At 40.5% G+C, this 19,398-nt stretch overlaps 1 protein-coding gene across 6 annotated transcripts in view; it reads left to right on the top strand.

The window, feature by feature from the left end:
* Nucleotides 1–19,398, top strand: part of ATP8A1 (ATPase phospholipid transporting 8A1) — a 376,828-nt gene that overhangs the window by 328,908 nt on the left and 28,522 nt on the right. For all 6 annotated transcript variants that reach the window (XM_077477552.1, XM_077477551.1, XM_077477556.1 and 3 more), the window contains 4 exons: nucleotides 828–1,011; nucleotides 3,843–3,953; nucleotides 10,774–10,848; nucleotides 10,932–11,054. In XM_077477552.1, coding sequence (XP_077333678.1) covers nucleotides 828–1,011; nucleotides 3,843–3,953; nucleotides 10,774–10,848; nucleotides 10,932–11,054 — 493 coding nt within the window. The remainder of the gene's footprint in view (nucleotides 1–827; nucleotides 1,012–3,842; nucleotides 3,954–10,773; nucleotides 10,849–10,931; nucleotides 11,055–19,398) is intronic.

Here is a 19,398-nt window from a genome sequence, read left to right on the forward strand (position 1 = left end):
GTTCCCTCCAGGTCAACCATTTACATTGAAAGGATTTTATAAAACCTTATTTCAGACTCTTACCTGCTTCTGTGCTGGGGAAAACTACACGCATAATATTTGAGTTTTATAGAAAACATTTCTTTCTGAGCTTATCTGTCACTTATAAACAAATATAATTGCGTAGTTTCATCAGCAGGGTGTGTCTGCACCCAGACATTTAGACAAATTTGATCAAAGGGAGCGCTCTGTGCATCTGCTTCAGTGAGAAGGTTTTTTTTAAATGTATTTAATTTTTGGAAAGTAGGAAAATATTTTAACTGTTCAAAAAGAAGATGACTAATTTATGTAACCATAATGAACTTGATGACTGCTTGTCATGTCCCAGAAATATCAGTGCACAAAATATACTTTAATAGAAGCTCTGATTGAGCAGGGTTTTAACCACTTGCCAACCCGCCACAATAATTATACTGCCGCGGGGCAGAATGTGCAGGCACAATCATGTACATGTATGTCATTGTGCCCTCTCCAGCAGCATAACCTGCCCCCAACCCCCCCCCCCCCCGACCACTGTATCCACAGCAGATTGTGAGTATCAATACCTGACCACCTTCGCATGCGTAATCCCATCAGGCACAGATTGGGATCCTTGGCATACAACTCTGGCTCCGAATGAGGTTTTCTAAGAGTACAGTGTTATTAGAGAATTGCACAGAGAGCTGATCTTGAGCAATGCCGGCAAGGTTAAAAACAAGCCTTATGTAATCTTATGAACATTTATTTTGGTTATGAGTGTAGTATCTATTGTATTTTTCATGGGGGTTGTTTCTATTGAATTATTTCAGGGTGTCCCCCCTTCAAAAGTCTGAGGTTGTGGACATGGTAAAGAAACAAGTGAAAGTTATCACTCTAGCTATTGGCGATGGAGCGAATGATGTCAGCATGATCCAAACTGCCCACGTTGGTGTTGGTATAAGTGGGAATGAAGGACTACAAGCTGCAAACTCCTCTGATTACTCCATAGCACAGGTACAACCTTATAAACAAAGACAGTTCCTGTAACCAATCTGAACTATGTTGTGCTGCACTAGGGCTTCTGGGTTGGGACATGCTTACTAGATTTCTTTTTTTTTTTTTCTTTTTTTTTTTTTTTAGCATATTTATGGCAAAAACACCTCCCCCCCCCCCCCCATTATGACCACCCACCTAATATTGAGTAGGTTCTGCTTTTGCCACCAAAGCAGTCTTGACTAGTCGAGGCATGAATTTCAAAGTAACCTACACATGAATGGCATGACCCAAGGTTTCCCAGCAGTACATTTCCCAAAGTAACACACTGTCTCTGCTGGCTTACTGTCTTCCCATACTACACTTTGGTGCCATATATTCAAAGCCATTCAGCCATCCAAATGATTTAAAAGAAGACGTGATTTATCAGACCAGGCCACTTCCTTCCATTGCTCCATGTACCAATGCTGATGCTCTCATGCCCATTGTAGGTGCTTTTGGCTGTAGACCCGGGTCAGCATTGACGCCCTGACCAGTCTGCAGCTATGCAGCCCAATACACACCAAACTACGATGCCTATTTTTTCTGCTTTCAGCACATCAACTTCAGGGACAACATATTTATTTGCTGCCTAAAATAAATATATACACACACACACATACATATACACACACGGTGGATATAAAGAGTCTACACTTCTATTCTTAAAATGTCAGATTTCTGTGCTGTAAACAAATGAGACAAAGATAAATCATTTCATAACTTTTTCCAACCTCAACTCCAGTTGAAAAACAAACTGAAATGTTTTGGGGGGCGGTTAAAAATAAAAAAGTGTGGTTGCATAAGAGTGCACGTCATCTTCTAACTGAATATGATTGCTTAATTCTGAAAACAGCTACACCATCAAAATCATGTTAAATAGGACTCGGTGCCCACCTGCTATCATTTAGCCCTGGTTCACAGTGGAGCAATTTGGCATGTGATTTGACAGGTCAAAAATTGTCAGTAATGGTACTGTCCGAATCGATGCAACGCCGCAGATTCCCAAAAGTAGATTTTATACAAATTTTGGTGACTTTGGGGTGTGATTTCCATTGACATCTGTGCAGCAACCCACACAGATGTTTCTGAAATCTCCCCCCAAAGTTGGGACTGGTATGCAGGAATGAAATCGTGGGAGGTTCAGCTGAACTCACACGATTTCATTCCCGCTGTCAGTGCGAACCTGGGCTTTAAGGGCCTCTGATTAACCCCAAAGAAAGTTCAGCTGTTCTAGTAGGCCTTTCCTGACATTTGCTTGCAAAGCATCCGAAGGATCTCCTTAAGTTATCAGTCAGGAGAAGGGTACAAAAGAATTTCCAAAGCATTAGATGTACCATGGAACACAGTGAAGACAGTCATCAAGTGGAGGAAATATGCCACAACAGTGACATTACCAAGAACTGGACGTCCCTCAAAAATTGATGGAAAGATTAAACGAAAACTGGTCAGGGAGGCTACCAAGAGGCCTACAGCAATGGAGCTGCAGGAACATCTGGCAAGTACTGGCTATGTGGTACATGTGACAACTATCTCCCGTATTCTTCATACGTCTGTGGTAGAGTGGTAAGACGGAAGCCTTTTCTTACAAAGAAAAACTTCCAAGCTTGGCTAAATTTTGCAAAAAACACAATTCTGATAAAACCAAGGTTAAACTTTTTGGCAATAATTCCAAAAGATATGTTTGGCGCAAAAACACCACTGCACATCACCGAAAATGCGTGGTGTCAGCATCATGCTTTGGGGCTGTTTTTATTCAGCTAGAACAGGGGCCTTAGTCAAGGTAGCGGAAGATGAAGAGGAACTTCATCTTTCAGCATGACAATGACCCAAAGTATACATCCAAATCAACAAAGAAATGGCTTCACCAGAAGAAGATGAAAGTCTTTGAATGGCCCAGCCAGAGCCCCAACCTGAATCCAATTGAAAATCTGTGGGGTAATCTGAAGGGGGCTGTGTACAGGAGATGCCCTCGCAATCTGACAGATTTAGAGTGTTTGTTTTTGCAAAGAAGAGTGGGCAAATATTGTCAAGTCAAGATGTGCCATGCTGATAGACTCATACCCAAAAAGACTGCTCTGTAATAAAATCAAAAGGTGCTTCAACAAAGTGTTTAAGGGTTTGCACACTTATGCAACCATATTTTTGTTTTTCATTTTTACCTGCCTCCACCTAAAAGATTTCAGTTTGTCTCGTTTCTTTACACCACAGAAACCTTTTAACAGGGGTTTGTAGACTTTTCATATTCACTGTGTGTGTATATAGGTATGTGTGTACGTATGTGTATGTGTGTGTGTGTGTGTGTATAGATAGATAGATATAGTGTGTGTGTATATGTGTGTGTGTGTGTTTGTTTATTTTTCATGTAAAGAATATAGAAGTTAGAAATCCTGTAAGGTTTTTACTATGATTATTGCAGGCTGTGTACTTCCAAACTACATTTACCCCTCTCTATTTGTCCAGATCACCAAGACTAAAAGTGATGCAAAATCCAAAATTTCTGCTTTGTCTCTGGCACAGGAGATGAGAAAAAAATCGTCCAATGGGGACACACGTTTAGGGACACACGTTTGGTCACAACTGCCTGAGGGAAAATTCCCCTCACTTTGTAGTGATTTCTTCTCACTTCCAGTTTCATTTTTGGGATTGGAAGTACAGGGAAATCTCCTCCAATGGGTTTTATCCCTTCCCTACTCTTTACAAAAAGTTTTGGCTTTACATAAATTTTTGAGGCAAAAATATTATGAGATCAGGGTTTGCTGTCATTTAGAATTACTCAATATTGATTTTTGTTTTCTGTGTCTTTTCTTTAGTTTAAGTATTTGAAAAACTTGCTATTGGTCCATGGTGCCTGGAACTACAACAGGGTCTCCAAGTGTATTTTGTACTGCTTTTACAAGAACATTGTGCTTTATATAATTGAGGTAAGTGCTAATGTTCAGCTGCCGGTCATGTGACCCTTGGAAACGAGCATTTACCTGTTTTCTCATATTCTGCTCTCTGCCTTTTTACCACCTTGTAATTTATCATCATAGAGGATTTGTTGGGTAAGAAGGCCTTGATTATCTGATGCCCATGTGCTGGTTCTAACTAAACTTGCTGATGTCTTTAAAGAAGAAATAAAGTCTCTATATTGTTTCAATGCAAACGCTCTGAAAATACAATGTTGAAAATCATACATGTAAAGCGGCAAAACTGTGTATTGTTTGTTTTTTTCCCAGTATGTTTCCCCAGCTGCTGCATGGACATATAGCGGCATGTTCTGGGATTCTGTGACCTCTAGTTTATCTCTGCTGGCTGGACAGCTCAGTGGTCATTGGTGTTCCACACCTCCTTTATAGTATGTGATTACGCTCTTTGTTGTACAAGAGCAGAGACCATCACTGCACAGTCCAATGAGCTTTCTCACCCAGTCCTGTGCCATCACTGGATTGACAGCTGTATTTTGTAATACAAGTAACAGGTGGTTGTTAAAGGGCAGAAGGGAGGAATGATTACGGTGGTGTTAGAACTGACCTATAACTGGCCCCAGGGCCAGATTTAGACTTGGGGGGGGGGGGGGCACTTTAGCCTCTGGGCCCCCTTATACACAGAGTTAGTTTACATTCTCAATGAGGGTCAAACATTTTTAAAATGCATAACAACGTCGTTCTGAGGTCACACTTACCCCCCCCCCCACACACACACGCACACGGTCATAGTGCGCTATGTGTGGTCCAAAGTTTTACAGGTGATGGCTGGCAGAATATTACTTCCCAAGATGCATTTAATAAACAAAACTACATTTTTTTTATTGTTTTTTATATATATATATATATATATATATATATATATATATATATATATTGTTCATATTGCTTTATATAATTTTTTTGTATCGAGGGAGGCCACTTCTGTCAGGGGTGCCTGGGGCTATTACCCCTATTTGCCCCCTTATAATTCTGGCCCTGACTGGCCTAGTTCCTGTCAAGTCGGGTCTTACAATGAACTTGCTGAATCACTTTCCTCAAACAGCCTTTAGTACCCGCTTCTAATGCTGAAGAAGTGGTTCTGGAACAGAAGCTGCAAGATGGCATTATGGATATTATAAAATAACGGTAAAGAAAAAGGTGATACAGATTTGCAAGTTTGCACACGTGCACTGATTTTGATTGCAATTTCAAAGCATTAGCAATTACCACAAAAAATGTTTTAGTTCAAGTTTGAAGCCCAACTCCAGGCAACTAAAATAATATCCCTTCCAGTGGGGATCTTGCCTGCACTTCAGGGGTTAAGTACTAGTTTAGGTCTAGGGGAACAATAAAAGGAGGTCCTGCTGACTGAGCCAAATTTTGATCCATGTATGGCCAGCTATGGCCAGCTATAGAATCCCCACCAGTGACCAAGTCTGGCCATTTTCCTGAATTCAAGTTTTGTTTAGAAAAAATAAATGAAAAAATAAATCCCCTCTAGAATAAAACCTTCAAATTGCATAGACTGTGTTAAATATTTTCTGGAGTTGTAAAGCTAGTTTAGAAGCCATTCCCATGCTGAAATGAGTCTAAGTTGGAATTTTTAACTTGATAATATAAATATATTAAGGAATTTCTATGGGTTTGTATGTAAGTAACCCAAGACAAGCTCCCAGTTAACCTAACCAAAATACATTGTCAGGCATTTTTCATGCTACACGCTGTCTACAATTTGACCTTGGGCTCTGTGCATACATCTGGAATAGGCAGTGAAACCGGGTTCTAACTACAGCCAGTGAGTTGTAAGGTGGTCACTCTAATGTAGAGCTCTATGTAGTTCATTTACACTGCCTTATTAAGTAATCCTAAACCTATGGGTTTGCCCATGTTTACACCAACAAGACATGTTCGGTTGTAACATGTGGAAACCGTTAGCTGGTCAGATAGAATAAAGCAATTTTGTTTGATACAACATTGCCAGTGAATCATTTCCACTTCTCTGTATTTTATTAAAGATCAGCAGATCAGCTCTGAGAGCATTTAACAAATTTTCCTTTTGGCTTTTGGTTGTAAATGATTTTTCACTGTCGTTTTAAAGGCATAAAGAAAACAGATTTAATGCAATTCTAAAGGCATTTTGATAGTTTCCCAGATAGGCCTTTTCTGCCAAGTAAAACAAGCTTAGCAGATGTTGAAAGGGCCATTGCTAGGACTGAGAAGGCCAGAAGCCCATCAAGGAATGTGTTGAGCAGAGACAACTGCTTGTTTTGAATGTCTCCTTTGAGCTGGTCTTTGTGCTGAGCAGGCGTGGGAGCAGGGACTTATTGACTATTTGTGAGCCACTGTTTAATATGCAGAAATGCTGCGTCAGGGCTACCTCCACTCCCCTTTTGTGCCTGGAAGATGAAATAAAAGCTCCATAAACCTCCCGGACAACAGGAATTGAAGAGTACTATGGGATTATGTGACCTTTTTAAAGCAGCAAGCTACAGATCTATGCTAGGTGAAATTGTCAAGGTGATTGCTAGTATAAATGTATTTCTTCTGTACCTGGAAAAGAAAGCTAAAGCAATATTAAGAAGTTGGGTTTTTTTGTTTTGTTTTTCACACTTTGAAAAACATTTATATGAAATATTGAAACATTTATACATGGGATTAAAGTGCACCTAAATCCAAGAACAAAAATATTTTGCCTTGCATTTGTTTCCTTTTTTGGGGGGGCAGTTTACCCCTGGTGGTCCTTCCAGTAACTCAATTCCTGTCCTGAGTGGACAACATTCGCTGTATTTTATCAATGGCAGGGCAGAATTTTTACCCTAGGACAGGACTACAGTCTTCAGAAACAGTTTGGTTTTCTTGTACGATAAGTGGTTGTAAAACCCAGTCATGGAATCTGAGCAAAGTACTTATGTGCAGTGATTACTTATCTCTCTCCAAAGTGTAGTTTCTCTCTGGTGCTTCGTTCTTCTGTTATCAGCATGTCTCACTTCTGAAAAGTTTTCCCGACACATGAAATTTGTGTCGGAAGGGAGGGGGAGGAGAGCGGTGTTGTCCAGAACACAGTTCTTTTTGCTGTATGGAGGGGGGTGTGTGACTTTCCTTCAGTCAGCTCTCACACATTGTAACTGCAGTCTCTCCACCCCTCCTCTCTGCTCCTGACAGATGAAGAAAGATTTTTAACGCGTTCTGCACTTTTGAAGGGGTGTAGCGAGGAGAAGACTACAGATAAAGAAGTAAAACTTATGTAGAAGGATTTTTTTCATCTCGGTGTATCATCAGAGGCTGTTCACTTCACTGGATATATGCAAGGGTTTACAACCACTTCAACAGAAATTCAGTTGCATATTTTAGAGAATAAAAGGGATATAGAGGTTAAAGTAGCATTAATCCCTAACGTTTTTTAGCTTGACACATTGAACACATTAAAGTAAACATTCCCCAGTTAACGATTTCTTAAAATGCATACCCCAGCACTTGCAGTTTGCATCATTTAATGCTGCTGCTCTGTGCTGCTTCCCTGAGCTTCCAGTCATCTTTGAACAATGGACATTCCAGTCTCCAGATGGTCTGCTAGCAAGGGGGAGTGGGGGAGTGTCTTGGCACCCTAGTCTACAGGGCTGTTTGTTTTTTATTGCACACAGTGTAGCGCATGGGTTCTCAACCTGTAGCCCTATAGCTGTTGCAGAACTACAAGTCCCATGAGGCATTGGAAGGCTCACAGTTCCAAGCATGACTTCCAAAGACAGAGGTATGATGGGACTTGAAGTTCCCAAACAACTGGAGGGCCACAGGTTGAGCACCCATGGTGTAAGGAGACACAACTTTGGTCGTTGTATACAAGGTTGGCTCCATAGGATGCTGCAAGAGAGAAGAGTCACTGTGAAATGGGAAACCTGAGGCAGTACTCATGGCACCAGCTACCCATTAAGTCTTATTGGGTTACAGCACTCCTCAGTATAAGGTTCAACAAAGTCTGCCAGTTTACTTGTGCTGGAAATTCACAGAGAACACAAGCATTTGTAGGGCCTGTTAAACAGGCTTTGGTTTAGTGTTGATTACATCAGTTTGAGACCCTTCTGACATCATTCATTCAGAATTTGACAGGTGCATTTAATTTTCTCCTGACCTACATTTCACCTACTTCAAGTGGGTTTTGCATTCCCATAGACTTGTTTAGGAAAGCAAAACCCACTTGAGGCACACACAAGCCCAACAACACAGGAATTTACTCACATTTTCTTGATTTTTCTAAGTCCTTCCTATGTGCCCTAGGCACACGTGCCTTTGGACTTTGAGGACATAGCTTGACTTCAAACATGCAGTTTAGGGTTTCCACAGTGTATTTGGCAGATGCATGAGAGCATTCCTATCCATGTCCTTTCTGGGTGAAACATGAAAGTGAGGCATGTTCTGGGTGGGCTTCGTGTGATTTTGTCCTGAAACAATAATGTTTTCTGAAGCCAGTCGGTGTGGGTTTACTTTGATGCTTGGGGTCATTGTCCTGCTGCATCACCCAAATTCTGCTAAGGTTCAGCTGGCGGACAGCCGCCCTGACATTATCCTGTAATTTTCCACTCGATGGCAAGTGGTCCAAACCCTAAGACAGTGAAGCAAGCCCAAATCCTGATGTTTCTGTCATCACACTTCATTGGGATCACGTTTAGATGTTAGTAAGCTGTGCCGTTTTTGCGCTATACATAGTGCTGAGTATTCTTCCTGAACTATGTAACGTTTGTTTCATCAGTCCACAAATTTTTCCAGTAGTATTGCAGTTTGCCAGGGTGCTCTTTGGCAAATTTAAGGCTTGCAACAATGTGATGTTTTTTGTTTTGTTTTTTGGAGAGCAGCGGTATCCCACGTGGTGTCTACCATGGACACCCTGCCTTTTTCGAAGACTTACATATGGTGGACTGATGAACAGGGGTGTTGACCAGTTCCAGTGATGTCTTTAAGTCTTTATCTGTTACTACTTTTCTTGATTGTACATCTTCAAAGAGCTCCTTTTTGTGAGGCATAGATCGCATCAGCTGATGCTTCTTATGAGCAGCAATCTTAAAATGTTTGAGTGTCTATCAAGCAAAGTAGCTCTAAACCACACCTTCAAACATACTTCATTAATTGGACCCCAGATAAGCAAACTACTAGCTCAAATTGGTTTTCGCTGAAATAGTTTATGGGTCCACTTTTTCCTCCAGCACTGTGAATGCTTAAGGGGTTTTTGTTTTTTTAAATAAAAATAATGAACAGATCTATACTTAACTGCACAGAGCAGCAATGATCTTCCCCTTCTTGGTTCTCCCGCCGGTGCTCCAAGCCCCTCCTCTTCATCAGGTGCCCCCACAGAAAGCCGCTTTTCATGGTGGCACCCATGCGGTTTCGCTCCTGAGTCCCGCTGCTGCGTCTATTGGCACAGACAGCAGGATTCTGATCCGTTTCCCACTCCCGTGACGCTGGATTTGATTGACAGCAGCGAGAGCCAATGGCTGCAGCTGGAGCCACTGCACTCGTACACATCGCTGGATCGAATCAAGCTCGGGTAAGAAAAAGGGGGGTCTGGAGGGCCCTGCAACACAGGTTTTTCACCTTAATACATAGAATGCATTAAGGTGAAAAACCTGAGTCTTTATAACCACTCTAATGGGTGTTTTCCATAAAGACACAAGGAATTAAAATTGTTTTTGTGTTATCAATTTAAGCATAGTGTTTCTCTTTTTGTGACTGAGGATCAGATCACATTTTATGGCAAGTTACTACAGGTAACCAGTTAATTCCAATGGGTTCACATACTTTTACTTCCCATTTTAAAATTCCAGTGCACAGAAACTACGATGTAGGAACATTTAGAAAACGAACATTGAAAAAAACTCTGAAAACCACGCAGCACCTGTAAAATGTTAAAAATGTTAAATCGGTAACAAAAAGTGCACTTATGTCTTAAATTTTATTTTAAGCTGACGTGAGTTGTAGAACTGTCTCCCAGGAAGTGTGTCTGATTTTCCAGTTACTGCAGACCTTGTTTTCTGTTCTAATTCTATACGTAGCAATTTGTTTTTGTCTTCTCCTCCCCCCCACAAGTTCTACTCTCACCGAGGGAACAGCCTTGTCCACAGCAACTGTTCTTGTGGAAGGCAGCCCGGGTATATATTGATAAATGGTGAATTTGTAGCAATTCATCCTTTCCTAATGTGGCTAAATGAAGCATTCAGTGTAACAGAGGCTGGGCCATTGTTTCTGAAATTAATTTGTAGTGCATGTCATGCACTCTTTGTGTCTCTTAGGGGAAGCACCCCCTTCCCTTGTTTCTTTAATCCTTTCATTGCTGGCTAGGCTTTTGGCTTGTTTGCTAACTGCTCTTTGTGAATTACTGAATCTAATTTTTAGACAAATTGCCTATTTTGAACAGATTTGTTGTGATCAAAACAAATTGTCGATTGTCTGTTTTAATTAACTCTTGGTTTCGTACAATACAAAAACAGTACAGGTGTTTTTTTTGTTTTTCTTCTTTTTGTTTGTTTTTGGTGTTTTTTTTGTTAGAATTTTGTCAGAATGCAGAGATCCAGTGTGAGAAACCACTGATCAAAGCTGTCTTGCCCTGTCTCCCAGATGATCTACTTTCAGGACTGTAAATGAGTTGCTGATGAGCAACATGCTTGGAAATCAATGGCTCCCACCTAAAAAAACAAAACAAAACAAAAAAACATTATTATTATTTTTTTATACGCTTTGACAGTTATGATTATGATTTTTGCTCTTCAGCATCTTATATATATATATATATATTTTGTTTTTCCAGATCTGGTTTGCTTTTATTAATGGTTTTTCTGGACAAATCCTCTTTGAAAGATGGTGCATTGGTCTGTACAATGTGGTAGGTGGTGTTTTCTTATGCAGTAACTTGTTTTGTGTTTTGACCATCTACTTTTTCTTAGTAAAGTTGTTGTTGTTCCACAGATGTTTACTGCCCTTCCCCCTTTGACTCTTGGAATATTTGAAAGATCATGTCGCAAAGAAAACATGCTAAAATACCCTGAATTATACAAGACATCTCAAAATGCTCTTGATTTCAATACTAAGGTAAGTGATGCTTTTCAGCGGGGCCGTAGCTGACCTTTTTTTTTTTTTATTTTTTTTTTTACTACATTAACAAATCGCGCATATTAATTTTTATGCTGTGTGAAATAAAGGCTGCTGTATACTATAGTGGTATTTGATTATGTTTTAAATCCCGGAAACCAATGTTATACTTGCATTACAATTTTTAGAGACGCATAACTAATAAAACATTTTTTTGCTCCACTGAAACTTTACAAATTCTGAATATTTGGGAATCACCTAGAGGTCTGCAAAGATTGCTGTTGAATTAAGATCTGATTTTCCGCCAAATTGTACTAAAGGCAGTGAAAGGACAAGTTCACCTTTTAGGAGAATGTTACATGTTACTCCCATATTTGGAGTGTAACATGCTCCAATCCAACCACCTCCTGCCACCAGCACTCCCCACTATGTGACAGGGGTTGGAGGATCTTCTCCCTGCACCTGCTGTAACAATTTGAAAACAGCGTGGCTGTGCGGGACTCTGCCCACATGGCTACATCATTCATTCAGTGTTTGCTGACTACAAGAACCATCAGCCATTGTGGCTGGCAGCTTGCAGTTCTCATTGAACTACGTACTTCAATAACTTTCTGTCTTTATCGGAGGTATAGGCGGACAGTGTACTGAGAGTCTGCAGAATCCTGCCATTGCACCCGCGATCTGCTGATTGCGGGTGCAATTCTTTACAGGATGCAATGTAAACAAAATAGCAAATGCACATTTTTATACCTGCAAAAAGATGTGCATTTATTTTTGCAAAAGGTGAACTTGGCCTTTAAAGCTAAACTTAGAGGAACTGCAGTCGGCTCACATAATTTATAATAAAAACATCTTTGCTATTCTGAAGCTTCCCTCCAACCACTTTGCATTAGGTATATATACTGTGATTCTGTACTTGCCAAATAAGCTTCAGAAATCTCCCTCCATTAACTCTGGCTGCCTCCATTTTCATTTTTTCAGTAACTACGTCGTGTGTGTGTGTGTGTATGTATGTATGTATGTATGTATATATATATATATATATATATATATATATATATATATATATATATATATATATATATATATATATATATATATATATATATATATATAAAAACACAACCAGAGGAGCGGCCAGAAGGGGAGAGCTGAATAATTCACCTTTGGCAAAGTCAGCCATTACACATGGCAAATTACACAAACCCATTAAAACCTAAAAAAAACAAACGGGCAGACTCCATACAATATGCACAAATGCTACACATCATATGATCAAAAATCACATGTAATAGAAATAAAGATGACCGGTCCTCTTCATGGTGGCATCTGGGGTCAAAAAAGACCCCAAATCTCTTCTTGGCACTGGTCGCACGCAAATATGCGGTCTATCAGCGGGGTGGGCTTTGGCGCTGAGCAGCTGCATATTTGCGTGAATTGATGGAATACAGCTTTGCTTAGAGTGCGCACCCTGCGAGCTCCCGCCACAGTTGCTGATGGCTAACAGCTTTCGATCGCTGCTTGCAATTGGGAGATTTCCGATCATGTGACCCCCATGACTGCTAATCATGGGGGTCACATGATCATAATCCCACCCAGGCCTCCTACATCCTAAACCCCTTAAAGGGTTGGGAGGCGCCGTCTCCATGGAGTTTAAAAAAATAAATATATATATATATATATATTATTTATTTACCTGTTTACCTCCAGCCTCGACCAGAAGTGACATCAAGTTGATCCGGTCCTCTAAGGCCATCGAGGTGATCAAAGAGTATCTTTGATTGCCTATGGGAACAGCTGGCTGCACCGTCGGATCATTTTGCGGGCGGACCAGTGGAATCAGAAAGCCTGAGAAACAGCGGGGGGTGGAGAGGAATGTCCACTTGCCATTTCAGAAACTGTTTCAGGGACTTATGAGCTGCTGATAGTGGTTTCATGAGAAAGCCGGCCGGCTGCAAAAAACCATACCGGGGTTATGGTTATGTTTTATCCCCCAGACCTGTCACCCTTTTTGTTACCCGTCTCAGGACTTTATCTTCTCAATTTCTTTGTATGTGAGGTCTCCAAAACTGGACACCGTATTCTAAATGAGGTCTCACTAAAGATCTATATAGGGGAATCACAACCTCCTCCCTCCTGCTGGTGATCCCTAGTTGATGCATCCTAGCGTTCTATTCACTTTTTCCACTGCCTGGTCACACTTAATGCTCATTTTACAATCATCTGAAATAAGTACCCCCAAATCTTTTTCTTCTGAAGTGCTGGACAACACTGTACCCCCAATGTTCTACTCTTATCAAGGGATTGTTTTTTCCCTAGCTGCAGTATTTTACATTTAGAAACATTATACAGTAATACCTTGGTTTATGAGTAATGTGGTATACGAGCGTTTTGAAAGACGAGCAACATTTTTAAATTTTCTCTTGATATACAAGCAGTAGTTTTAGTGTAAAAACAAAAGAATTACACGCGCAATGTTAAGGAGTCTGGTGTTCATCCATGTAAAGCCAGTGTGTATATGTACAGTAAAGCTGTCCGAGACACCCAGAGACACTCCCAGCTGAGTGGGGCGGGCGTAACGTGCGTTCAGAGCTCCTGGAAGTGATGTCAACAGTTCCTGAGTGTCTCCAAGTTCTCCAGGAAGCGCCGGGAGCCACTATCGCCCCCGAACCTCTGGCCACATATAGCGCTGTATACTGTACACCAGCAGCTTTACTGTAATATACACATCGGATTTACATGGATGAGCTCCAGACTCCCTAACATTGTGAATGTAATTCTTTTTTTCTTTTTTTTTCTTTTTTTAACATTAAAACTGATTCTTCCTTTTTGATTTTTTCCAACACAGAGGTACAGTATTCCTACTACAGTACTGTACACTATGAGTTTTATCTCCTATTTTGATCATTTTTATATGAATAAATAGGAATACAAACAGGGAGGAGGGAGGCACCATCTGAGTGTCAAAAAGAGATGTGCTCATCTGGTAGTGAGGGGCCACTTTTCATTGCTGTCCTGTAGAAGGGGCTGGAGCTCCGAGAGCATAGGCTCATCCGACCCACATCCGGCTCTCGCTTCCTCCTGGTGACGTCACTTCCACTGGTGTATTCCATACTGGCTAACATGGACTTCCTGTTCTGATAGGGTGTCCATGCCCTTCTCTTACATATTCCAGCCACCCGAACCACCCAGCCGAGCCTGCAGGATGGAGACGAGAAGCGAACCCCCTCACTACCAGGTGAACAAATCTTTTACCTTCTGTGAGTTTTTTATTCAGTGTCAATAATATCTTAATACTGCACTCGGGGTGCTTCCCTCCCCCCTCTCTTCTTTCTTTGAGGAAAGATTAGAGGAACTGAATTTATTCTCTTGAGATGAGGAGGTTAAAAATCAAATTAGATCATGCTTTTCTGGGGTTATTTTTGCCTACCTATGAATCAACTGTAGATATAGGATCGTATAATTTTTTTCCTTTTATTGGTTGAAGATGGACTTGTGTCTTTTTTTTCAACCAGACTAACCACAGTATGTAACTATGAATACCATCAGGGCCTATTGCTTTATTAAGTTTTAACAAAGCCAGTTCCTCTGCTACCGCTGTCTCCAGAAATCCTAAAGATGAACCATCACTACTAGAGCCAATATGATTCCCCAACTTGTTATTGTTGGTACAATTTATTTCTGAGAAGACTAAACAGAAGTAATTGTTTAAATGGTTTGCTACATCCAGGTCTCCCTCAACATGTGTTGTGCCCAGTTTTCATTTTAGTGATCCCATTGTATTTTTTCCTTCTATCACTAATGTACCAAAAAAAAAGTTGTATCTCCTTTCTTAACCACTTAAAGTGGAAGTAAACACATCGATTTAAACAGTTAAAAAATCAAACCATTCAATGGCTGGTGTCATAACGAATCACATGTGCAGCACCATAGCAGTTGAACATTAAACAGAGGCAAAGATGGCAGCTTCCTTGGCTGAAAACGATGGGGGAGTTTACTTCCACTTTAAGGATCGGGCCTCTTTTTCAGACTCCTTTACAAGCTAAAAACTGTTTTGTTTTGTTTTTGCTAGAAAATTATATAGAACCCCAAACAATATACATTTTTTTTTCCTAACACCCTAGAGAATAAAATGGCAGTCGTTGTAATACTTTGTCACACCGTATTTGCGCAGCGGTCTTACAACCGTATTTTTTTTTTCAATACACTTTTTTGAATTAAAAAATAAGACAATAGTAAAGTTGGCCCAATTTTTTTTTTTATATTTTGAAAGATAATGTTACTCCGAGTAAATTGATACCCATCATGTCACGCTTCAAAATTGCGCCTGCTCATGGAATGGCGACAAACTTTTATCCTTAATCTCCATAGGCAACATTTAAAAAATTCTACCAGTTACAGAGGAGGTCTAAGGCTAGAATTATTGCTCTCGCTCTACCGATCACGGCAATACCTCACGTGTAGTTTGTACGCCATTTTCATATGCGGGCATTACTCACGTATGTTTTCTTATTTATTTTACCTTTTTATTTTTACACTGTTTAAAAGAAAAAGAAATGTGACACTTTTATTCCTATTACAAGGAATGTAAACATCCCTTGTAATAGAAAAAAGCATGAAAGGAACTCTTAAGAAAAAGACCTCAGATCTCATATTTGGACTTGAATGCAACAAAAAAAAATACATTTTGTCATTTTGAAAAAATTACATAAAAAAAATGTGCCTTTAAGAAGTATGGGTGGAAGTGACATTTTGACGTTGTTTCCGCCCGGCTATGGTATGGAGACGGGTGGGGGCCATCTTCCCCCTCATTTGTCTCCATACCTAGCAAGGAGACAGACTCAATCGCCTCCGCCGCTGCCAATGGCTCTGGTAAGCAGCAGAGGGCACCGGATCGCGGCGGGAGGGGGGCCCCTCCCACCACCGATAAAAGTGATCTCGCTGCGAATCCGCTTTTATTGTAGCCGACCACCGACTGAACACGGGGATACTGGGGTCATGGCAGCTAGCTGCTGCCATAACAACGTTATCCGTCGTCAAGGTAGGGACATATATCGGCATGCGGCAGTCGGCATGTGGTTAATTTAGCAATTTCCTCCACTTTATGTGCTTTGGCAGCTAATGTGTTTGGCCTCTTTTTGTCTATTTTTATACTCGGCTACACCTCCTGTTTCCTTGAATCTGCTATATGCAGATTTTTTTTCTTTTACCATCTTAGTTTAGTGAACCATTTGGTTTTTCTTTCATTTATTCTTACTAACTTGCCTGACCTATAAACTAGTTGCCTCCAGGATGGTAGACTTTAACAGTGCCTACTGATTACTGTCATTTTACGCCAACCTTTCATTTCATTTACGCCAACCATTCAATTAATTTAATTGAAATCCTCTGATAAGATTGTTGCTGTGGGAGTGGGAAGGATTAAATGTTTTTGGAATCCTGTTCGGTGCAGGTGCCCTATAAACTGAGGGCCAGATAGTGGTTGCTTCCCCTGCCATCCCTATTGCATTGATTTAATCCAAGTCGTTGGTGCTGAAGGAGGCAATGCTGAAATCGGTGGCAACGTGCTGCCCAAATTTACATTCTCGTCATGTACCCTTGTTAAAAATCTGGAGTTTTTGTACCTTTTGTGACACTGGCTTAAATCTAAAGATTAGATTAATTGAGTGGAAACCTGGTGTATTCACCCAAAGAAAATATATCTCTTCACCACTGATCGCAGTGGCTGCCACTTGTTTGTACTGTAAATATTTTCACCCATGGCATTATGAAGTTGTCTTTTATAAGCACTTGTCTCTTTGGATGTCATGCCTTATGTGTTTGTCATTTTCTGCTGTAATGGATTATCAGCCACTGTGGAAAATTGTCTAATCAACAATGAGGAGGGAAGCGTGGTAGATGTAGCACAGGCTTCATATTTTTTTTCGCTTCCTAGGAGGGGGAAAAAAAAAAAAAACCTTTTGCAACGTGTTTCACATCTCAAACATAAAAAAAGGAATTAACTGGAATTGAAACAAATTCAGAATGATGATTTCATGGTAGGCATTTAGAAAGTAAAAGAATCTTGTAGACCAATTTACCGTGAACGCAAATCCTGTATACTGTGTTCAAAAAGTACAAAAACATCCCTCGGCTTTTAATTTCTTGCTTCGAGTCCTCTTTTCTCATGCAGACAATGTCTTTCTCATAAAATTCATTACCAGCTGCATGAAATGTAATCTTTTCATGTTCATTTATTTTTATCATTCACACACTTAAAAAAACAGTCATTGTGGGGTTTTTTGTTTACTTTTTTAATGTTTGTTTTTTTGTTTTTGTTTTTTTATGTATTTTAAATGAGAACTTTATTTTATTATAATGTACATACTTTTTGTATGAATCTGTAGGTTGTGCCTATATATTGTATATATGTTGAGCCATGTATTGAGCATATCAGCAAAACTGATGAAATAAAAGAACAAGTCACAGAGCTAGTATACTATTTCCAGCTAGTCCGGGTAAACTACAAGTCAGTAGTTTTAAATTGCAACTGCTGTGCAGCACTAGTTAGTAGAAAGCACTGACTTCATATGTCATGCATACATATGGCTTTCTACCCGTAAATACTTATTAAACAGAAGCAAATTAAAGAATGAACAATGGGAGAAAATGATTTACAGGAAAATAATCCAATTGGCATGGATCTCTATTAAAAATAAATTATTTTCAGGATGGGAGCTCTATGTAAAATCAGATTGGACCAAATGTATGTTCCTTCATCAGGGTGGAAATTCTCTCTAGAGTTTTTTTACACGGGATAAAAGATTTTTGCATTGCCCATGAATGGTTCCTTTCCCCTTCCTCAAATACCTTCTTCCCCCAATATGTATATAATGTCTGTATATTATGGAGTTCTTTTATAGTGCACATGCAAACGCTCATATTGCACCCTTACAGGCACAGACAAGACACACTATGAATCAATTTTAGACCGAAAACAATTAAGGGATAGGGTTTTTTTTTTCTAGTTTGAGATGGAGTAGTGGAGCATTAAAATCCCAGTTAGGTTTTACTGCTCCGTTAGAGAGATTTTCACTCACTTCCTGTCGTGGTGACATGTAAAAAAAAAAAATGTTTTAACAGCCAGGAAGTGAGGGAATATTATGCAATTTGGAAACTGACAACTATTTAAACCTAATGGGGTTCTAACATTCTCCTACTTAAAGCAGAACTCCACCAAAAGTTGCATATCATTTGGAGGATGGGTGGTATAGTGTGTATCTTCTTTTGACAGCTCCAACTTCCCCTCCCTCCCTGCAGTCTTCTTGGACACATCACATGTCCCAGAAGACCGCGGAACCCTTCACAAAGCACAGCGGGCAGCTGGCTGTGAAGCCAAAAGCAGGCTGGCCCCTGGACCCAAAGCTTATTGAAGAATCGGCTTGGGTGAGGCCAGAGCTTGAACCCATGGACAAATAAGCGTCCTTTTTATTAAGTCAGCAGCTACAGGATTTGTAGGTTTATTTTTTATCCTAATTGGACAACCATTTTTAATAGGGACTTCACCCTTATCTTAAAGAGGAAGTAAACCCTGATTAGTTTACTTCCTCTTTCATTCCCTGCAAAGTATAATGGACTACTATGCATCGCATAGTAGCCCATTATGTGTCACTTACCTGACACAGGAGCCAGCGAAGTCGCCGTTGTCCCCTGTAGTCCACCGCATCCATCTTCTTGGTGGGGTCTCGCAGCTCCGCCGCTGTCATTCAGCGAAGCCGCAATGACGTCACTCCCGCGCATGCGCACGGGAGCCGACACGCGCTGCAGCTCTGTCTCTGAGAATTCTGCGCTCAGTGCGCCTGCGCGCCGCTGTCTACGGCGCATGTGCTGTAGACAGTGGTGCCTGTTTTCGGGCAAATATCTCCTAAACCAGTGATGGCGCACCTTGGCACCCCAGATGTTTTGGAACTACATTTCCCATGATGCTCTGGCACTCTGCGGTGTAGTGGAGCATCATGGGAAATGTAGTTCCAAAACATCTGGGGTGCCAAGGTTCGCCATCACTGTCCTAAACCATATAGGTTTAGGAGCTATCTCTTGGACCTACAGGTAAGCCTTAATCTAGGCTTACCTGTAGGTCAAAGTGGTTTGTAAGGGTTTACAACCACTTTAAAAATTGCATGAAAGGGCACTTTTAGAAATGTTTAGTAATATCAACCTACAAGCCAATACTTCCAGATATTGCAGGCTTTTTATTCTTTGCATACCTTATTTTTCTGTTTCTCTTCCCACGGTGGCCATTTTCACTAAGGGCAGGTGAATCAATCTCCCTTTACTGCCTGGATCTCCAAGCATGTCTACTGGA

Source organism: Lithobates pipiens, unplaced genomic scaffold (assembly GCF_037356315.1).
Source record: "Lithobates pipiens isolate NorthernLeopardFrog02 unplaced genomic scaffold, aLitPip1_a1.2 Scaffold_13, whole genome shotgun sequence".
Classification (NCBI taxonomy): Eukaryota; Metazoa; Chordata; class Amphibia; order Anura; family Ranidae; genus Lithobates; species Lithobates pipiens.